This window comes from Podarcis erhardii, assembly GCF_964252035.2.
Source record: "Podarcis erhardii genome assembly, chromosome: 2".
Classification (NCBI taxonomy): Eukaryota; Metazoa; Chordata; class Lepidosauria; order Squamata; family Lacertidae; genus Podarcis; species Podarcis erhardii.
The window spans coordinates 82,021,319-82,041,340 of NC_138498.1; the positions used below are offsets into that span (position 1 = coordinate 82,021,319).

The 20,022-nt window shown below is 45.4% G+C and overlaps 1 protein-coding gene across 3 annotated transcripts in view; it reads right to left on the bottom strand.

Annotated features, from left to right (window-relative positions):
* BICD2 (BICD cargo adaptor 2) overlaps positions 1 to 18,990 on the bottom strand; it is an 89,925-nt gene extending 70,935 nt beyond the window's left edge. The window contains exon 1 of one of the 3 annotated variants that reach the window (XM_081848860.1): positions 18,322 to 18,990. In XM_081848860.1, the coding sequence (XP_081704986.1) occupies positions 18,322 to 18,561 (240 nt within the window). In that variant the 5' untranslated portion in view covers positions 18,562 to 18,990. The remainder of the gene's footprint in view (positions 1 to 18,321) is intronic. The other 2 variants (XM_081848862.1, XM_081848861.1) reach the window with 2 other exon arrangements.
* Positions 18,991 to 20,022: the final 1,032 nt, after the last annotated feature.

Below are 20,022 nucleotides of genomic sequence, written 5' to 3' on the forward strand. Positions count from 1 at the left end.
CATGAGCTCTGCCTCAGTCCCATATCTGCAATATGGGAATGGTAACACTCCCCCACCTTGGAAGACGTGCATGATTTAAATGCAAATAAACAGTAGCTGCTAGGACACAGGGACTCTCACAGCCTTCTTTGCCTCCAGGATTCTAAACTGCATGGGCCATTTCTGATCCCTGATGTCCCTTGTGTTGCTTAGGAAACATACCAGAGATGTACTTCAAGGAAAAGAATATGTGGATTATCAAACTGATTTGGGGCTGCTAGGTTTTGGTTTTGGTTTGTTCCTCTCGTGGCCTGTCCAGAATTCCTTGTTTGTGTTTGGACTGATGCTTGGAGCTCTTTATATGCAAAACTACTCTCTCTGCGCAGCTATGAGAAATTTGTAAGTCTTGCCATGCCACTAAGGCCCTGTTATCATACCCATGCAATTGTTTCCAGGCCTTATTCTGAGATTGAGCTGGAACTTAATGGGGCAGTTTTTACTAAGAAAAAACCCATCCTCGGCTGTTGTTTTTTAACTCTAATAAATTAAGCAATAGAATTAAAATATACCGTATTTTTCACCCTATAGGACGCACTTTTCCCCTCCAAAAATGAAGGGGAAATGTGTGTGCGTCCTATGGGGCGAATGCAGGCTTTCGCTGAAGCTATCCCGCAAGCTCCAGGAGCGATGGTGAGGTTCAGCGCAACCTCGCCTTCGCTCCCAGACCCCCAGACCCAAGGCTAAAAACGAAGCCAAGACAGCGAGCGGGATCCATCCCGCTCGCTGTCATGGCTTCTTTGCTCTTTGGGGCGCAGGGGGGGGATTTTTTTTCTTTATTTCCCCCCCCCCCAAAAAAGATAAGTGCGCCCATGGGCCGGTGCACCCTATAGGGCGAAAAAAGACGGTATATATATATATATATATATATATATATAAACATGTACAGCTTGATACAATAAAAACATCACAGAACCAGCCCTTCTTTTAAAAGTTCTACCTAATAGAGAATAACATTCCCAAAGGTTGACTGTGGCCAGCTGCTTATGCTGTAGGTTCACCCCATCTGTACTTAAAAGCAGTCATAAAAACAGAAAAAATAAAATCACAAGATAATAAAATAATAAGCCTAATAAGCATAGAAAGCATAAAAAGAATGACTGGCATAAAATAAATTACATAGTGGTTCATATCTGTACCAAACATACCAAATATTCATGACTGTTGGCAAATAAACTCATATTTAGTGTGAATTTGACGACCATGAGACTGTTTGGCTCTCAAGCAGAAGCAAAGTTGGAGGGCTCGCGCAACACCCCTGGCAGCACGTATTTTATGAGTCAGTTTTCAGAAATGGCAATAAACATGAATTTTTAAAACCATACATCCATAGATACTGTAACAAGGTGCGTCTTTCCACCGTGAGAGATCACAAGATGAGCAGCAATAACAGATATAGAATTAATTGTTGCAAAGTAAGACTTCACTGGCAGCAACAAAAAGGTATAGGATACATGGCTTAGCATCTAGGGTGACCTGCATGCCAACAATAATACCAAATTCCATTACAACCTGCTTCCAGAACTTGTGTACATAGTTACATCCCTACCACATATGCCAATATGTTCCTCGTCCCTTACAATCTCACCAGCATAAGGGGGCTGCTTAATTAAGTAACCCCATTTTAAGGCTTAAGAATGCCCTGTTTGATCTATTATTATTATTATTATTATTATTATTATTATTATTATTATTATTATTAAAAGTTCTCTTCCACCCTTCCACCCAAAGAGGTTTAGGGTGGCAAATGCCAAAATGCTGAAGCAATACAATGAAAAATAAAATAATATTTAAAACGTCCAGAAATATTTGCATACCATATCGCTGTGGATTATGGTTAAATTCTCTTTCGCTAGCATATTGTAATTGTATAAAAGCAACAGATTCAGATTAAATTCAGGACATTGCATTGATTTGGAAGCCCTTTATTTGGTCACTTTAACAAGCTGAAAGTTGGACTAAAAGTCTTTAAAATGCCCCTTACAAAGATTGTAGTCTTAACAAACACTCCATTGGAACTACACAAGTTCTGATCTGAGTTTGTAGAGATCCCTTGGATACAATCTGGGGGTGGGGGAGTTCCACATGTTCCCTTTGGTTTGAGATTTATTTAAACCAGCTGTGTGTATGAACCAGAAGTTCCTATTTCCTGTCCATAAAACATTGCTAAATGATTCGAAATGCAGAGGGGAAACATGGGGAGGGCCATATGACGAACCAGCTTCTGCTTTAACAGCAGACTAAAGCTGATCCTGAAAAATAAAGTAGCATTTTGTGAAAAACAGATGAAAGCATGGTGATCTTGCTTAGTGAATGCAAAAAGTGCTGGGGCAGAATACTGCATTTGCCAAAATCTATCCATCCAAGTCATTAGATTTCAGAGTCTGTGCTCCCATTAAGTCTCTTGATTTTGTGGGTAATTGGAGCACAATGCCTTTTTTCCTTCTTCTTTTGAATTCTGTGGGAGGTGAGAGCCACACTGCCTGCACTGATGTTCCCATCTATACCAAAGGTTTAGCCAGAGTTCACACTCAGCTTTGAAACATTAGTCCTATCCCAGTTCCCACTGCTTACAAACTGCACTATTGCAAGCTAACCCCTTGTTAACATCAGAAGTGGCTGACCATTTTTCAGGTTCAAAGGGCTCGTCAATCCCCCAAGAGCCACATGCTAGACATGGGTATGGCTTCCTCTTTCCTGAGCATTTAATGCCACCTATATTTCCTGAAATTCGAAGGCCTTCTTGAAGTATGGTTGTTCTGTAGGGATGAAACAGTGTAGTAGGTCTAGAAAATCACCCCTAGACTGGGGTTGGGAGTCTTACATCTGCGGGATGGGTGGGTGGGTGTGCAGGTTCTCTATGCCCAATTTCTTGCCTTGTGCTCACATTCCTCCTTTCCAAATATGTTCAGTCCTTCACCGCCACTCTAACCCTAAGACTGCAAACTCTTTTAGGCACAGGCTTGTCAGTTGCTGCCACTGCCAGTTACGTAATGGTGGTTAATTATTATTATATAGCCTCAAAGTTAATTAAGCTTCTTTGTTGAGCCCCAGGGCATAAAAACAACAACATATTAAAACAAAACCACTGTTAAAGCATACATGTATCAGTCAACAATATATTAAGGCATTTCATAGCTGCCAGAGGATTTAACACCACAGTGCAGGTAACATCTACTATTGTTTGCCAAGAGCCACTCCAGCATCAGGAAAGGGCCATGTAGTTTAATGCACAGCATCTGTCTTGCATGCAGAAGATCCCAGGTTTAATCTCCAGGTAGGGAAGGCAGAGACCCCTGCCTGAAATCCTGGAGAACTGCTGCCAGTCAGAGTAGGCAGAACTGAGCTAGAGTATAAGGCAGCTTCCTATGTTCCTATCTGCTGGTTCAAACAGTTTGCATAATCCACCAGGAACACACAAGCAGAAAATGGGAGTATGGCTGCAATCCTGAACTTATTGACTAGGGAGCAAGTCTCAGGGAACTCAGTAAACAAGCACAGGTACATCATGCCTGCAAGTATTCTGCAGCCAGATCTCCACAAAGGCAGGGAACCTCTCCTCAGTCCAAGGGCTGCATTCCTTTATAGGCAACACCTCAAGAGCGGCCAGAGCAAAGGATGTGATTCTCACCTTTTGTACAGGAAGCTACATTCCAGCCATACGAAAGCGGAAGGTGCACACACATCTCTGTAACCTCCGTTGAGGCAAGCAAGAGGCATTGTCAAAGTTGAAGGACATATTCGACCCAGCAAAGCAATGAAAATTGCTTGGAAGGGTGGCAAGCATAGTCTGGGGAGAATCCTAAGGCCTATAGAGGCATTGTTCCACCCCTGCCTCAGATTATACAATCATTTTTTAAAATAAAAATTCACTTCAGCTAAGTGAACTTTGCTTATTCTAGTTATTCAGAAAACTGCAGTAAAAATATAAAAGTCATACTTTGGTTGTCCACCTTTCCATACATATTCTCAAATTGACTTACAACACCTTGCATTAAAAACACGTATCACATAATTTTTAAAAAAATGCAATGAAATAGAACTGGCAGCATTAAAAACCAGCTATGCAGACGAGGATCCACTACTGTGAGAATGCCTACCTCACTTCCAAAAGTGGGGGCACCTGGAGATAGGCTGTGCTCTATAGCACATGTGGGCAAACGTCAGGATTGCAAGATCTGCTTTGTGTTTGCTTTTACTGGGAAGCTGAGCTCCACCAATCAGAGCAAGGAACAAAGTGGTGACTTGGGATGTGGGGTGGAGATGGAGGGGAAGAATGTATCAAAAATTCCAAACAGCATCTGCATTTCTACAGATCAGGACTTCTAAAAAAAAAAATCTATATTTGGGAAAGGGGTGGATTTTTTCTCATTACTTTTTTGAGGAGCCAATCTACCGCAAATTCTCCAGCAGCAGCCTATCAGTAAATAGGCTGTCCTACCTTCTGCCTAACCCTGGCCTAGAGAATTCAGTCTGCAGGAGTGGGGAGAGGGATTTGCACGTAGCCCATATTTTTTTCTGGAAAGGGTCCAGAGCCTCAGATGAAGTTCCCAGTGCGCAGGTTGGCTGGGGACAGGCACTCCAGCTTCACAGCGCTGGCTTGGGTCTGCTTGGAGTCCTGCCCTGCCTCGGAAGACGCCAGTTTCCCTGGCGACCCATCGAGAGCAGAGGGGGGTTGCTTGAGAGCTTGGATCGAGAGGGTCTGGACTGGCTGAGGCTGGGCTTGGGAGGCCGTTGGGTAGACGTAACCGTCAGTCTCATAGAAGAACCAGTCGTAATCCTTTGGGCTGTCCAGGAAGAGGGCAGGGTCATCAAATCCGTCCTCATACAAGCGATGGTGGGAAAAGGGCTCTTTCTTGGATCCTTGACTGTAGGCACAATAGACCCCGATGAAGAGGCAGAGCAGCAGGCCGCAGCCAGCAAGAAACAGCCCCATGGCGTGGCTAGCTGCGGTGTGGGCTTCCCCAGCTGACAGTTGCCCTTTGGGTTTCATCAGCATAATCGCCACTCCCTGAGCTGCAGTCTCCCATTGCTGACTTCCGCCAGACTCCTCGATGTCAACCTCAGGAAACTTGAAAGGAGCAGCCTCCATCTTCTCTTGGGGAAGTCTGGGTTTCTCTGTCTGTGGGCTGGAGACCGAGGGCTCCTTGTGGTCCTGGTCCTGCTGCGTCAGAGAAGGTTTGGGCGAAGATGTCGCGTCAGTGGCGTCTGATGTGGGACCTTGCGTGGATTCGGGGGATGTTTGTGGCCTGGAGGACCAGGTGGTGGGGAGAGGGGAAGGAGAGGAGAAAAGGGGTGTGCTGGGGGCTTCATCGGTGGTAGCATGGCTTGCACCCAGGAACAGCAGCAGCAGGCAAGTGAGAAGGTTGTTCAGATCCATTTTCAAACTGCCAGACCAGGGAGTCTTGAAATTGGGGTGGGGTGGGGAAGTTAGACACGTCCCTTTCCTCTCCTTGCTTCCATCCTCCATAGAAGGGGTGCCAACAAATGTCCAGTGTAGGTTAAGGAGGGGTCTCCTGTTTGGACGCTCGGCCAAGGAAGGGGACTAGAGTTTGGTTGTCAAATGCCCTGGAACTCAGACGTTTTGGCCCCCAAACACCGCAAGCCCGGAAGTGATTGCTCCGGTTTGCGAACGTTCTTTTGGAACCCGAACATCTGACGGGGATTCCGCAGCTTCTGATTGGCTGCAAGAGCTTCCTGCAGCCAATCAGAGGCCGCAATTTGGTTTTCGAATGTTTTGGAAGTCGAACGGACTTCAGGAAAAGATTCAGTTTGACTTCCAAGGTACGACTGTTCTTGTTTATACCAATGCAACATGAAGGTAAAGGAAGGGCTCGTTTAAAACAGTATATACACGATTACATGGAAACTTTCCCCTAGCCATTATCTAACAATGCATTTTATTTTATTTTCTATTTTTAAACATCCCCACCCCACCCCCGATAAAGAATTATAATCTCATACAGCAAGCTACCACAACTAGCATGGGCGTATTGATTTAATTATGCCCCAAGGAAACGTAGACATCATTTTATTCTCCCCTGCCCCACTTTCCTACTAGCAAAGTTCAAATTCAATGAATCAGCCTATGGCAAAAAAAAAGTCTGCAATAAATAAATAAAAACAAAATAGCTGGCAGGAATAATGTCCTGGGGGTGGGGTGGAATTCTCCTCCCACATCAGCCTGTTTATTTCTTGCAAGATCGGCAGTTTCTCGCTACCAAGGATCCAGTCAGAGTCTAATTCTTTCTTTTTTGTTCTTCGCTGTGAGAATTACTTAGATGCCAAAGTTTATTTGTGTCCCTTCCTTGTGTTAAAGTTTTCATAGATCATATTCCAAATCCATGCTATATTCTTCCCTGTTGCTCAGCTACCGACTCTGAACAAATACATCTCTGCATTCTGCCAGGAGTGGAGAGGCAGAGAAAAACAGAGAGAGAGAGCCCAGACAAATGCCTGGAGAATGAATCACCCACTGGAAGTCGCCTTATGCCCCTGCAGTGTAACCGATTAGTCATAACCTCACATACAGTAGAATGGGAACAGAAAATGGTGAAGCTATTCACTGCACCCCGCCCCCAGCTGCTCCTTGCCGCCCACTGCTCAGAAGGAGGCTATTTTCACATCACATGGATTCAGCTCTACAAGATTCAAACTACAAGAAAGAAGATTCCACCTAAACATTAGGAAGAACTGTTAGAAGAACATTAGGAAGAACAGTAAGAGCTGTTCGACAGTGGAATTTGCTGCCAAGGAGTGTGGTGGAGTCTCCTTCTTTGGAGGTCTTTAAGCAGAGGCTTGACAACCATATGTCAGTAGTGCTCTGATGGTGTTTCCTGCTTGGCAGGGGGTTGGACTCGGTGGCCCTTGTGGTCTCTTCCAACTCTATGATTCTATGAGCTCACAAAAATGTCAGCCTTCAAATACAGGCTTTCAGGGAAATTCAGCTATTGTGCGATATGCCTGAAAGCAAAGGTTGGCACTGGCCTGGGTGCCAATCTGCACCCAGGACAAGGTTTTAAGGCTTTGTGTACTGATCAGGTAAACAATGAGTAAATAGTGAGTGAATAGAGCAAATGCAAGCTCACCACAGCTGGTGCTTGGTGTATTTCGGAGATGAGTTCCCTCTACAGACTACGGGCCAACATGGACATGGAGAAGGCTGTCCTCCAAGCTGCCACAAAATGAACCTCTGCAAGCCGTTGCATAACTAATGGGGTTTCCCCTGAAAATCTTACATGTACAGGAAGGTCTATATGGGAGAAAGTGTTATTTCAGATAATCTACACCTGGGGTGGATGGCCTTTCGCATGGTGGTCCCCAGCCTATGAAATAAACTTCCCACTGAAAGACAGCAGACACGTACTGTAATGAGCTTCTAATTGCTCTTCAAAACATCATCTAATTATTTAAACTTTCCATGGCCTCCAAATCCAGTTGAATGATTCCCAGTTACTTTACAGTAATTGTCATAGGTTGCTTTTACTGGATCGTATTAATTGCATACTCCATTTTTTGTTTTGCATTGGATTGCTTTATTGTAATGTCTAGCACCTTGGTATAAATGTGTTCAATAAATATTAAAGGCATAGTCACTTTAAGACACAAAGTTGTTTCAGACAACACAGTTTTCCAGTCTCCAATTAGGTGGGTCATATCAAAAAAACGAGCAGAGTGTCTAGGGCAAGTTGTGCAGATGCTGGTGAGAGTATCCCAACACATTGGGGATGAGTAAAAAAGTTGGGTCTTAAAGCTCAGTTTCAGGTCATCTGCAAAATTATTTGGGGCTTCTTGATATTTCTTCTTGGTTATGCTCAGGTTGCAATAACAATTCTCTTCCAAGAAACCATTCTGCTTCTTGGCGACTCTCCATCATCCAGTCCAGGCTCTGAGCAACTGACCCCACTGTATGTAGAGTAAAAGGGCAAAGTGGATAGGGGCAGAGAAAGGCCAAAAACATTCTTATTTTACACATTTAACTGCAGAATCCTATATACTCAGAAGATAAGTCTAACTGAATTCAATACAGCTTAGCTCCAGATAAGTGGGTATAGGATTGCAGCCTAAGAGAATGCTACCTGTGCATAAATAAAAGAAAATGTCCACAATATGCAGGCTAACTGGTTCTTCTAGACATCCTGCGCAAGAAAAACTGGAATACGTGAAGCAAATCAGCTCCTTCTATTGTAAACAAAGTTTTTAGAAAATAAAAACGTATCAGTTTGCCTCAGCCTCTCTACTGTTCTTTATTATTGGGGGGGGGGGACACAGAAATATTTTTATTTGTTTGCCAAAATGAGGCAGGCACTTCATACAGAAGAGGAGGAGACTGACAGATCCAGCCCACAGGTTTGCTCAGGAGAATTAGATTGTGCCCTAAATGGAATAAACAACAGCTTTTCAAGAGCTGAAACAAACAAAATCCCTGGTGGATTGGGCCCCATGCCACATTCAGCATGTGCTTGCAATAAAATACAACCCTGCCTTACAATTTTAAAGATTTTCAAAAACAGCTTGCAAATAAATTCTAGGAACAAACTAAGATTAACATGATTCACATAAAATACAATCCAGTGGAACATCAGCAACAGAAAAACAGCGCCAGCATTAAATAAGATCGAAAACAGAACCAACAAATTTACTGTTGGTTAAAAAAGATAAAAGTTGGGCCAGGGAGGGAGGGGAAAACTATTGGCATGGCACCAAACACTCCAGTCTAGGCACTAATGCCTAACACAGCATGAGGCAACACTGCAAGCTGGGTGCCACCACCAGCTAGTCCCCTTCCACAGTCACCATACACCACTTAAGACCCTTTGGACATGATCTAAGCTTAAGGGGAGCTACCTGGATTTCCTGCCCAACACATGAACCAAGACTTTGGCTTTTAGTAAACTATTGAGCTAGTCTAGAATCATTTTCCTTAAAAGGGGTTGCTTTCTACAACAGAGGTATTTGGTCTCACATGTTTGTTACACAGCAGAGCATTAAAAAACAAATTTGTACTTTCCTTAACTTAAGAAAGCTTTTTATCACATCATTTTGCTGAACATGAAGTTCTTTGCTATGCGGCCAGCTGGAATGAAAATGGCTTATTCTCTCCCCCCCACGCCCCCACACTAAAATCAGCAAACCTAAAAATATTTAGCCACGATGAGCTCTTTATCCTCGCCTTTTCCCAATAACCACCTCAAATGTAAAGAGGAATGTGGGTTTTGAATTAGCAATAGGTCATTTCTGCAAAAGCTTTAAAAGGCTCTAGCCTCATCTTTTAAGGCAACCACTCAATCTCATATATATGTATGTCTTCCTATTGCATATCCCTTGTATTAGAGAAATAAATAATTCAAAGTATTATCAGGTCTGTGAGAGCTAAGGAGTCAAATCATGAGGATTACATCCACTGGCCTCACCACTGGCTAATCAGAAAGCAGTTCCAAACAGGAGGAACCAGTTTCAGTTTCAGTTTCCAGCAAGCTATAAATCTTGCAGACATCACTTAATACAGATCAAAGCCCTAGGCAAAGGTGATAACCTCTTTTGAAGTCGGGGATTGTAAGCCTTTGCTGCCCCCAGTCCCCACCAAATGAATTGTCAAGACTGCAGATGATTAGGCTCTGCATACAATCCCTCTTTCAAGTCAAAGTTGACTCTTGCAAAACCTCAGAGAAGTAACCCTGTTTTGTATGTAGCTATCTCACACTGGACTGGATGCTTTTTTCCCTCCAACCAAAAGCAAAGGTTAAAAGGTGCAGCTAAATCCTGGATTTACTTGGTTGCTCTTAGTGTTACTAACTTTCATGGTTGTACCAACAAGGCACAGGCTAAAGAGGGGAGTACCACATAGCTCTAGTAAGTGCAGAACGAGGTTCCACTCATGCAACAAAACTTTTTTCCCCTCTCCCCACTGTGTGCCCCTAAACTTGTTCTAGAGGTTCCACCAACCAGCCAGAGCAGACTTAGGGTTGCATGAGTGGACCTCACACCATGCACGCAACAACTTAGTGGAATCCCACCCAAAGAATCAAGGACAGAAGAGGCTAGGACAAACGTTCACTTATCAGGAAAAATAGCACATGGGTCTTGCAGAACCTCTCCAGTGCTCCCAACTCCACTGCTGGCCCTAACTGTCCCCCCCCCCAATAATATCTTCTTTCTTCCTTGCTCTCTGCCAATCTAGTTCAACATTTATTGCAAATGCCTACTTGTTCTCCTGTTTTGCAATTTACATTCACAGAAAATGGGTTGGGGGCATTTAAAGCGCAGAATTTGGATCTGGACGCGGGTGGCACTGTGGTCTAAACCACAGAGCCTAGGGCTGGCTGATCAGAAGGTTGGCGGTTCGAATCCCCGCGACAGGGTGAGCGCCCATTGCTTGGTCCCTGCTCCTGCCAACCTAGCAGTTCGAAAGCACATCAAAGTGAAAGTAGATAAATAGGTACCACTCCGGCGGGAAGGTAAACAGCGTTTCCGTGTGCTGCTCTGGTTCACCAGAAGCGGCTTAGTCATGCTGGCCACATAACCCGGAAGCTGTCTGCAGACAAATGCCGGCTCCTCGGCCTGTAGAGCGAGATGAGTGCTGCAACCCCAAAGTAGTCCGCGACTAGACCTAACGGTCAAGGGTATCTTTACCTTTTCCTTTTATCCAAACAAATCAATATGGCAAATGAGTCAAATCTTATTAGACAGCAAGTCCACACCTGACATTTTTCCTGCAAATGTTACGTTTTGTTTCACACAATATTCGCATTGCTGCTAATTATAAGATGAGGTAAGCAAAAAATTCCTGAATCTAAAGCAGAATCCCTTTAAGTGAGAAAAATGAGAAACTACATCAATTGAAGAATACATTTCCACAAGTAAGTGAGAGATTCTTTGTGTGGAAATAGAGGCAGTCCTTCTACAAAGATCAGATGAGGATAAGCACAGAATTATCTTATCTCGAGAACGGCTCTGGAAGTAAGATGATTCACCTAAAAGCTAGCTGGAAGCATTTCACACTTTATCATTCCTCCATGGAAGTGATGGACGCCATTTACAGATCTTCATGCACTGTAGCAAGCTTCTGCACCAAACATGTTTTTGCATGCAAACCTAGCCCAGCATGCACATGGCAAAACAGATGGTCTGTGCTGTCAAAAGTCTCTAAGATAGGGTATAGATTCCGTTAAACCTAATGTCGGGGAATGTGCACATGGATCTAGTTAAGCCACTAGCTGCAGAAATTTTTTACCCTGTACAAAGAGAACGTGATGACTGTACAAGTTCTAGCTACATATTTTCTTCCTCAGAGGAAATAATACACATTTTCACAGGATGTTTCCATCTCTACTAATAACTGGATGAGGGCACATAAAATTTCAGGATGTAAAGCAGAGGCAAAGAGAGAGACAAAGAAAGAAAGAAAGAAATTACATTACAGTGGAACCTCGGGTTACGTACAGTCCTCCTTACGTACGCTTTGGGTAACGAGCTTCGCTAACCCGGAAGTATATGCTCCTGGTTGCGAACTTTGCTCTGGGATGTGAGTGGAAGTCGCACGGCGGCAGCAGGAGGCCCTATTAGCGAAAGCGTGCCTCATGTTAAGAACGGTTTCAGGTTAAGAACGGACCTCTGGAACGAATTAAGTTTGTAACCGGAGGTACCACTGTACAGACCTACCTTTCAACCATTAAATAACATGAGGACATGGAATAGAGGAGGAATTTGATTCAGTACACATTTAAAGCCAAATCTATCAAATTCGCTCTTTCTGAAACACAGCTATCCTTCTATACTCAGTCATATTTTGTGATGAAGTTCTCCAACTGAGGTTTACAAAAATGCATATATTAAGGGAAAGCATGCACAAAAATGAAAATATTAATTAAAAGAACATGTGATGTTGTTTAACATCTACATGAAAATGCTGGCTGGGATCATCTGAAGTCTCTGAGTACATTGTCAACAATATGCTGATGATGCACAGCTCTGCTTCTCCTTTACGTCTACAGGAGTGGCAGTGGATGAGCTGGACCAATGTCTTGCTTTGGTAATGAAATGGATGTGTGTCAGTATACTGAAGCTCAATCCAGATAAAAATGAGACACTGTTAGTGTCTGGTTCCCTAGACCAGATGGATGGGAGGTGGCCTATTCTTGATGTGGTTACACTACTTCTGAAAGAGCAGATACATGGGAGGACTTCTGGATCCATCACTGTTGCTTGAGTCTTAAGTGGCATGGCAGGCTTTTCATCAACTCTGGCTCCTTTCTGGACAGGGATAGCCTAACTTCTGTTGTCAACACTCTGGTAACCTCTAGGTTAAATTACTGCAATGAGTTATATGTGGGGCTGCCTTTGAAGATTGTTTGTAAATTACAGTTGGCCCAGAATTCAGTGGCCAGGTTGTTCACTGAGACAAGATAGTCAAAGCACAAAACACCAATCTTGGCCAGATTGCACTGGCTACCAATGAGTTTCTGAGCCCAATTCAACGTACTGGTTTTAACTATAAAGCCTTATGCAGCTCAGGAGCCCAAGACTTCAAAGACCTCCTCACCAACCCTGACCAGAATCTAGGCTGTTCTCCGTGTGCCCCCTCCATACGAGTTCTGGAGGGAGACAACACAAGAACGGGTATTTTCAGTCTCCCCACTTGTGGAATGCTCTCCCCATAGAGGCTCACCTGGTACCATTCTTACATATTTTTAGGCATCACACAAACATACTTTGTTTCCCAACAGACCTTTGGCTTTTAACTATCCATGACGTCTTTTAGTGGGTGGGATGTTTCAATCCTGCTTTCTAAAAATATAGATGTATTTTAGATTTTTCTGTTTTATTTGATTTGGCTTTTAACCTGAATGTCATTTGATTATTGTTGCAAGTGGCTTTGAGTTGCTTTTGTAAAAAAGGGCAACTAATGATTTAAATAAATAAATGAAGAGAATTGATTTTAAGACTGGAAAAATGAGAAATGGAGGCAACCAGAATGGACAGATGCTTCCATCCCTAGTAAGGTCAATGATCATTTCAGCATAAGCATTATTATGTAAGTGGATGAGAACAACAAAGTGTTGCAGCGTGGAGTGATCCTGTTCACTGTGCTAGTCAGCCAGGCCCTCATCCACAATTCTCCATTCCTTCTCTCACTGGGTTTTCTGTTTTTCCTCCCTCAACATTCAGTCAGCATACTATAGTCACTGACTGTTGGAGTTGGGGTGGGGATTCCCATCCTAAGTTTTCTTCTTTAAAAATTTAGTACTTCTCCAAGCCTGCTGATAAACCCCCTCCCCCATCTTGTGCGTGGGTGGTACTTTCTTGGCCACATAAGCAATGACACTCATGCTGGAGCATAATAAATAGATAGAATAACAAAACTAACATGGATGTCTTCACAAAAGGTCTGCTTCATTTTGTTTAATGACCCTGTACTTCTTTTTAAAATGTACTTGGCTGCCAAAGTCTGAAGAACCTGATTTGTATGACAATCTCAAATTAGCAGAGTTATTGGATCTGACAATCTCCATAAATGGTCTGCTTGTTTCTACAAAAAATGCTGAGATGAATGGCTGCAGGACCCACTTTTTCTTTTTAAAAAAGAAGGGATACTCCTAATTATATTGGCTCCATCCTACAGAAGTTCCACAGCCATCAGTTTTCAGTGTAGGGTATTGATGCCTTCAGAGGTCTGGTTCTCACATAATACTAAACCAAACCATGGCTTAGCATAAACAAGCAACCATTCCGGCTTCTGGAGGAGACTGTGACTGTGTTTTGCTCCTCCTCCAGACATTCTGCTGTTGTGCTGTGCTGAACTAAGCATGGTTTGGTTTATAGCCTGAACCTAGGTTTGTGGTTTAGAACTCTCCAAAACAACCACAAGCTTGTCCATTGTTTTACAGCTCATGGATTGTTAGAGAGAGTTAAACCATGAGCTTGGGTTCAGATGACATGCTAAGCCAAACCATGACTTAGTGCAGCATCAGAACAATGAGGGAGGAGCAAAGTGTCTGTGATCTTCTCTCCAAGAGGCTGCATGTTTGTGGTAAACCATGGTTTCACTTAGCATTGTGTGAAAATGAGGACAGAGTGATCAGATTTCACTGTATGACTACATCACCATGCCATGTGTTGTGAGGACAACCTAAATACTGTCATTCAGGTTGAGTTTGGAAACCAAAGTGAATAAGGTTCTCTACCTCATACCCTCAGCAACTTCTATGGTGGAATATTTGCAACTTCTACAGCCAACATTCCTGTGGAGCAACCTGAATACACAGCACAGAACTGTAGCTTATCAATCCCCACTATGATCAGGCAAACTTACCTCTGTGTAAAGATATAAGACTAAAAATATTCTATGTAAACTTACACACACAAAAAAGGTTTGGGGGTGGGGGGCATGGCCATTAAATAGGTTTCCTCCCACCCACCCCAAAAGTCTATTCAGCACACATCTGTTAAAGATTTAGTCAATCTCTAATGAGATCCAGATTCCTCCATAACATCATAAAGGTCTAAAGTACTATAATTTTCCCTATATCAGCCCATAGACAATCAGTCCAATACTGTGTACTGTATATACTTCAGGTTTTTAAAAATGCTGCACAAACAAAAACTGAATTCTGTCAATCATGCAAATTGAGAGCATGTGCTTATAATCTGCTTATTTTTGTGTAACATATTCCAGTTCTAGTAGTCAGATGAAAGGGCAAAGAGCTAAGAAAGGGATGCTGTATTCCTATGCTTTGATCACTGAAATACCTCTTCCCCTCCTCCTATCAAGCCACAAAAAGTCCTCACATCTGTGCTCATGTTAATGGATGCAGATGCTCCATTAGCACAAGGTACAGAATAGAAGGGGTGGAGAACAGAGAGCAAAGAGAGATTAAACTGTTTTGACACATACAAACGCATTCCCTGTATAATAACTTTCCCCATGATTCTATATTAGCATTTCCAGACATACCCATGAGTCCACAGACATGCATTTCCAGCAATGTAAAAATATTTGAAAACATGTACAGCTTTAAATGCGTCCTGAAAGACACCCTGCTTTAATTAATGTGGACAATATTAAGCACATTGCTATAAATCAGGTTTCATTACGAAACTGCATCAGCACAGGGATTTGCAGTATCTAATTAAATCAACACTAATTTTGCTCTCTTAAGGAGACATTTAAGTTGGCCCTGCATTGCTGCCCTCACTACTGCCAGATTTCAGGGAATCTTTGGTATGGGGCCACATGACCACAAGCATAGAGCGGGGTGTTTTTTTTCTGCTGCCACATCAGCAGGAGCATTGCACGTTAGGGTAAATCAAGACTGTAGGTGGCCACCACCAATGGGGGTTCAGCATTGCTCCCATTCAAAATCAGCACTGTCTGTCCGCCACTAAAATGCATTTAGTGGCAGCATGAAGTTGGTGAGAAGAGTTTCAAGGTTTCTATGGCTCTCAGCTGGTACCAGTGTTAGAAACTCAGATATATAAGCTAAACACCAAATGGCACTTTAAAACTGGGTCACAGTCACCACAATTGAATGTGTAGGTACCTTTCTTTTCCAGTGAAATATGATGTTGTTATTGTTGTTGTCATTCATTTCCTTTCTATACCAATAGTCATACCTCGGGTTGAATGTGCTTCAGGTTGAGCGCTTTCAGGTTGCGCTCCGCGGCAACCCGGAAGTAACGGAGCGCATGCGCAGACACTTAAAATGACGTCACATGCATGCGTGGAAGTGGCAAAACATGACCCGCGCACGCACCGACGCGCCATCACATCTTACGTTCTATTCAGGATGCAAACGGGGCTCCAGAATAGATCCCGTTCACATCCCGAGGTACCACTGTATATCAAAGTGGTTGACAACATATTAAAACATCAAATAAAACAATTCAGAAGAAACGAATTCAAGCTTCAAGGAAAATATTTCAGAACCTTCTCTAAGGGACATTTTGATTTTCCCATATTTATTTACCTACTTAATTTACTGAGCTGTCCCACAGCAGAAATACTCTAGGAAGCCAGTGTGGTGTAGTGGTTACAGTATCAGACTAGAGCCTGGAAGATCAGGGTTCAAATCCCCACTCATGAAGCTCACATGGGCCAGTCACAGCCTCCTAACGTACCTCAGAGGGTTGTTGTAGAGATTAAATGAGAAGGGGGAGAACCATGTATTCCTTGGATGAAAAGGTGGGATAAAAAATGTAATAAACAATCCCTTCTGCTTATCTTCTCAAGAAAGCTGGAGGAGCCAGCCAGATAGAAATGTCAGTCGCTAACTTGGCATCCAGAGATCTCCATGTGGTCGCCATTGGCACAGGGCCCAACTGATACCTAGCAAGGAGGAAGAACTACATTTGGTCGCACAAAAAATGTCAAAGCACAACTAACTTACTGAAAGCATGTTGTGCCAGAGCAAAAAGGTCTGTTCTCTGAATCCCTCAAATACACCCCTCTAAGTTTTTTCTAGTTGGCCACTTCCAAACCACATCCAAGAGATAAGTCTCCCCCTTCCTGATTCACCACTCCACACAACTGAGATGACAAAGAAAACAGTCAGAATTTGTGTATCATGCCATCCCAATATGAATCTTTGCAGTCTTTCCCCTAATCTTTCCTCCTTCCTATCATGTTGTTGAGTGGAACAGAGAAAAATGAAGCTACTTTTATTCATCAGCCCCAACCACAGTGTCCCCAACAGGATGGGAGGAAGAACTACATTTGGTCGCACAAAAAATGTCAAAGCACAACTAAAAAGTTAAACAACTGATGTCCCGGAGTTGAAAACCTAGCACCTAATAAAACTACACACAAAACACTATAACCCATAGGCACCCACTCTTCCATTACAGTTTGCGATTACAAAAATGAACTGAGAACAGTGGAGAGGCAAGGAGCTGCACGAGAGGCCTTAACTGCGTCTGTGAAACAGACATTTAGTAAAAAGCATGTATTATATAACTAGAAGCATACAATGGGCCAGCACTAGAAAAACAATATTTCAGATTCTTAGGGGCCAGGCTTGCACAGAGCCAAACAGTATTTCAAAATTGTAGGCTGATTCTCGAAGTGCCCAAGCAATCAAGATAGCAGGCTTTCTGGCGCCTTCTGAATTTACTCAGTGATCTCTGATCAGTTTATGCTGGCACATGCAATAGGCCTAATATTAATTATTCAAATATTAACGTTACAACCTCTGAGCAAAGAAAACTTATCTAATGAACTCTTAACTGAGCCATTTAAGATTCAGATTCGTTTCTGCACAAATGTCAAGCAATATCGTTATTCATGCTTCCAAAACATCAAAACTCTACATCAGCCAGTTGACGTGGGCAGAAATAATTTAATTCCCTCCAGGTCTGGCAGAGGCCTATCCTAGGTTCCCTCCCATTATATGGCAGAAGGAGACAGGGAATCTTCACCAAGAAGGCAGGCACGAGAGATCCCTGCAAGGGGCGGGAAGGAGAGAAAACGACGGTCTCTGGTGGACAGATGTCACCCGAGCCCAAGAGTATTAATCTCATAGTATCCTCTGTCCGGCACATTTCACGGCAGTGCAAGAAGATACGGCAGATGTCACGGGAAGGACACGGTGCATTAGAGAGGCGCAGACATTGCCGAGCTGCCCCTTTAAGGGGGCTGCAAGGCGTGACGCCAGCAAAAGGGGAGGGCCAAAGGTTCTGGATCGGCTTCTTTCCGTGACACTGCATCGCGGGGGCCGGAGAGAGAGAAGGCTGGTGCGCCTCCCGCGAGCTGGGCGAATCCAAAAGGCGAGGCTGCCTTGCGCGGAGAGCTGCGCACCCGCAGAGCTTCCCAAGCCAGGGGGAGGGTTTGCAAGGCGCTGCATTCGCCACGCGCCCGGCACGCACTGGCGAGCCAGGCCCAGCTGGCCTTTGCGATCGTGGGAACGGGGCTGCTCGGGAAGCCTTCACGCCTAGGCGCGCGCGCGCTCCCCGTAACACCCACCACCGCCCCCTGAAAACGTTAATCCACAGAATGCACACGTCTCCACAAGCTAGCAGGCAGGCAGGCAGGCAGGCAGGCAGGCAGGCAGGCAGGGGAGCCTTGTGCGCTGGAGTCTCGATTGTGAGCTAACCATTAGCCCATGCTGCCTGCCTGCCTGCCTGCTATATTTATTCCTGCAAAAAGCAGCCGGCGTTCAGCACAGCCCCCCTCTCCCCTGCATCGCGCACCGCCTCCTCGCGCCCGCTAAAGCCCATTAGATCCGCCGCCGCCGCCGCCGCAGCTGTTGCTGCCGCACGCCCCCCGCAAAATGAAGAAAGCGCCGCCCTCACCTCCTTCAGCTGCTCCATCTCGGTGCGGATGGTCTCGTACTCCAGCTCCAGCTCCTCATACTGCTGCTTGAGCTGCTGCTTCTCCTCCAGCACCGCCAGCCCGTACTCGGCAGCCTGGATCTTCTCGCGGGTGGTTTCGCCCAGCTCCTGGAAGAGCCGCTTGATCTCGGTGCGGAGCCACTCGGGCCCCGACTCCATCACCAGCTTGGCGTAGTCCTCTTCTTCGACGGCCAGAGACATCTTGGCGGGGGCGAGGCTGCTCAGAGTGCGGGGGGCTGGTGCGGCTCCAGACGGGAGTGAGGAGAAGGGAGGAAAGGCGGCAGAGCGCGAGAGCAGCAGGATGGATCCGGCGGCGGCGGCAGCAGCAGCAACGCCGCCCCGCTCGCTCCCTGCAGCCTTTAAGACCAGGCGACCCCCCGAGCTGCCATGCCCCCCTCTTCTCCAGCGCCCCTAGTCCTGGCTGCCATGAAACGGGCAGGCTCCTTGCGCCCCTGGTCCCCCGCGCCAGTGAACCGGCGGCTCCTTTACACCATGATTCCTGCGCCCTCCTCCTCCTGCTGCTGCTGCTGCTGCTCGTCTAGCTTAGGGAATGTGGGGAAACCGCAGTGAAATCATTCAAAAGGAACGGCCAGTCAGTCGCCCCGAGGCATTGTAGGGCTTGTAGTCCCGGCTCCACCGAGGCCGAGCCGATCGCTAGGCCCCAAAGACTACGAGTCCCACAATGCATAGGGAGGAGAGCCCCAGATGGAAGCCTGGCCCTGCCCTCTTGAAGGAATTCTTGGAGAAGGGGAAGAACCTGGCAGCGAGCGCTGTTGTTCGTCATCGGCTGCGCTGGAAGCCGCTTGAGCGCTGCCTCCTGCAGGCCGTGCCCAGAACTGCCTGGCGTTTGGGCTACATTGCTGGCGGATGGCCTCTTGTCTTGCAGCAAATACATACTGTCTTCTATTTAGACATCCTTCCTTCCTTCCCCACAGTGGCTACCGGCATTGTTCATGGCACAATCACACTGAAATCCTACGGGCGTTGCCCGTGGGCTTTTTGCCTAGCCCGGTTGCAGAGCATAGCTGGGCCAGAGCTAGGCGGCAGGGCCAGAGCTGCCCACAAATGAGGCAGGGTGAAGCAGTTGTCTCAGGCAACTGTAACACAAGAGGCAGCTTCCCGCGTAGCCAGAGAAGCTTGGCAAGAGGGAAACCCGGTGAGAGGAAGGTATTCTGGCGTTCCGCTTTGCCGCTGCTCTCCCACTGCCCCTAGGGACAGAGAGGCCAGTGCCAAAGCTGTCTGGAACACCCTCTCTCACTGAGTTTCCATTCTGGATGCCCTGGTGGAGTTTGTCCCCTGGCAAGGCTTTGCAAGCACTTTTCCTTGAAGCATTTGCAAAGGCTCATGCCCCCCCCAACACACCATTTCAGGGGTGGCAGTGGGATTCAGGTGCAAAAATGCCTCACTCCACCCCTGGGCAGGGCTGAAGCCTGGATTTAATTGGGCCCTGAGCAAGGTGCCTCCTGGACTCCCCTCCCTAGCCACACCATGATATCCTGCCTTCCTTCCCCCACCCCCAGTTTATCAGGCAGCTGGGACAGGACAGGCTTCCCCTTTTCAACATTTTTGCTGGGGAGGCAGAGCTCAGCTTGGCATTGTGAAATGATGCAAACCATCCCACCAGGAGAGGTGGCAGCAGCTTGCGGCCTTCATTTCCCCAAG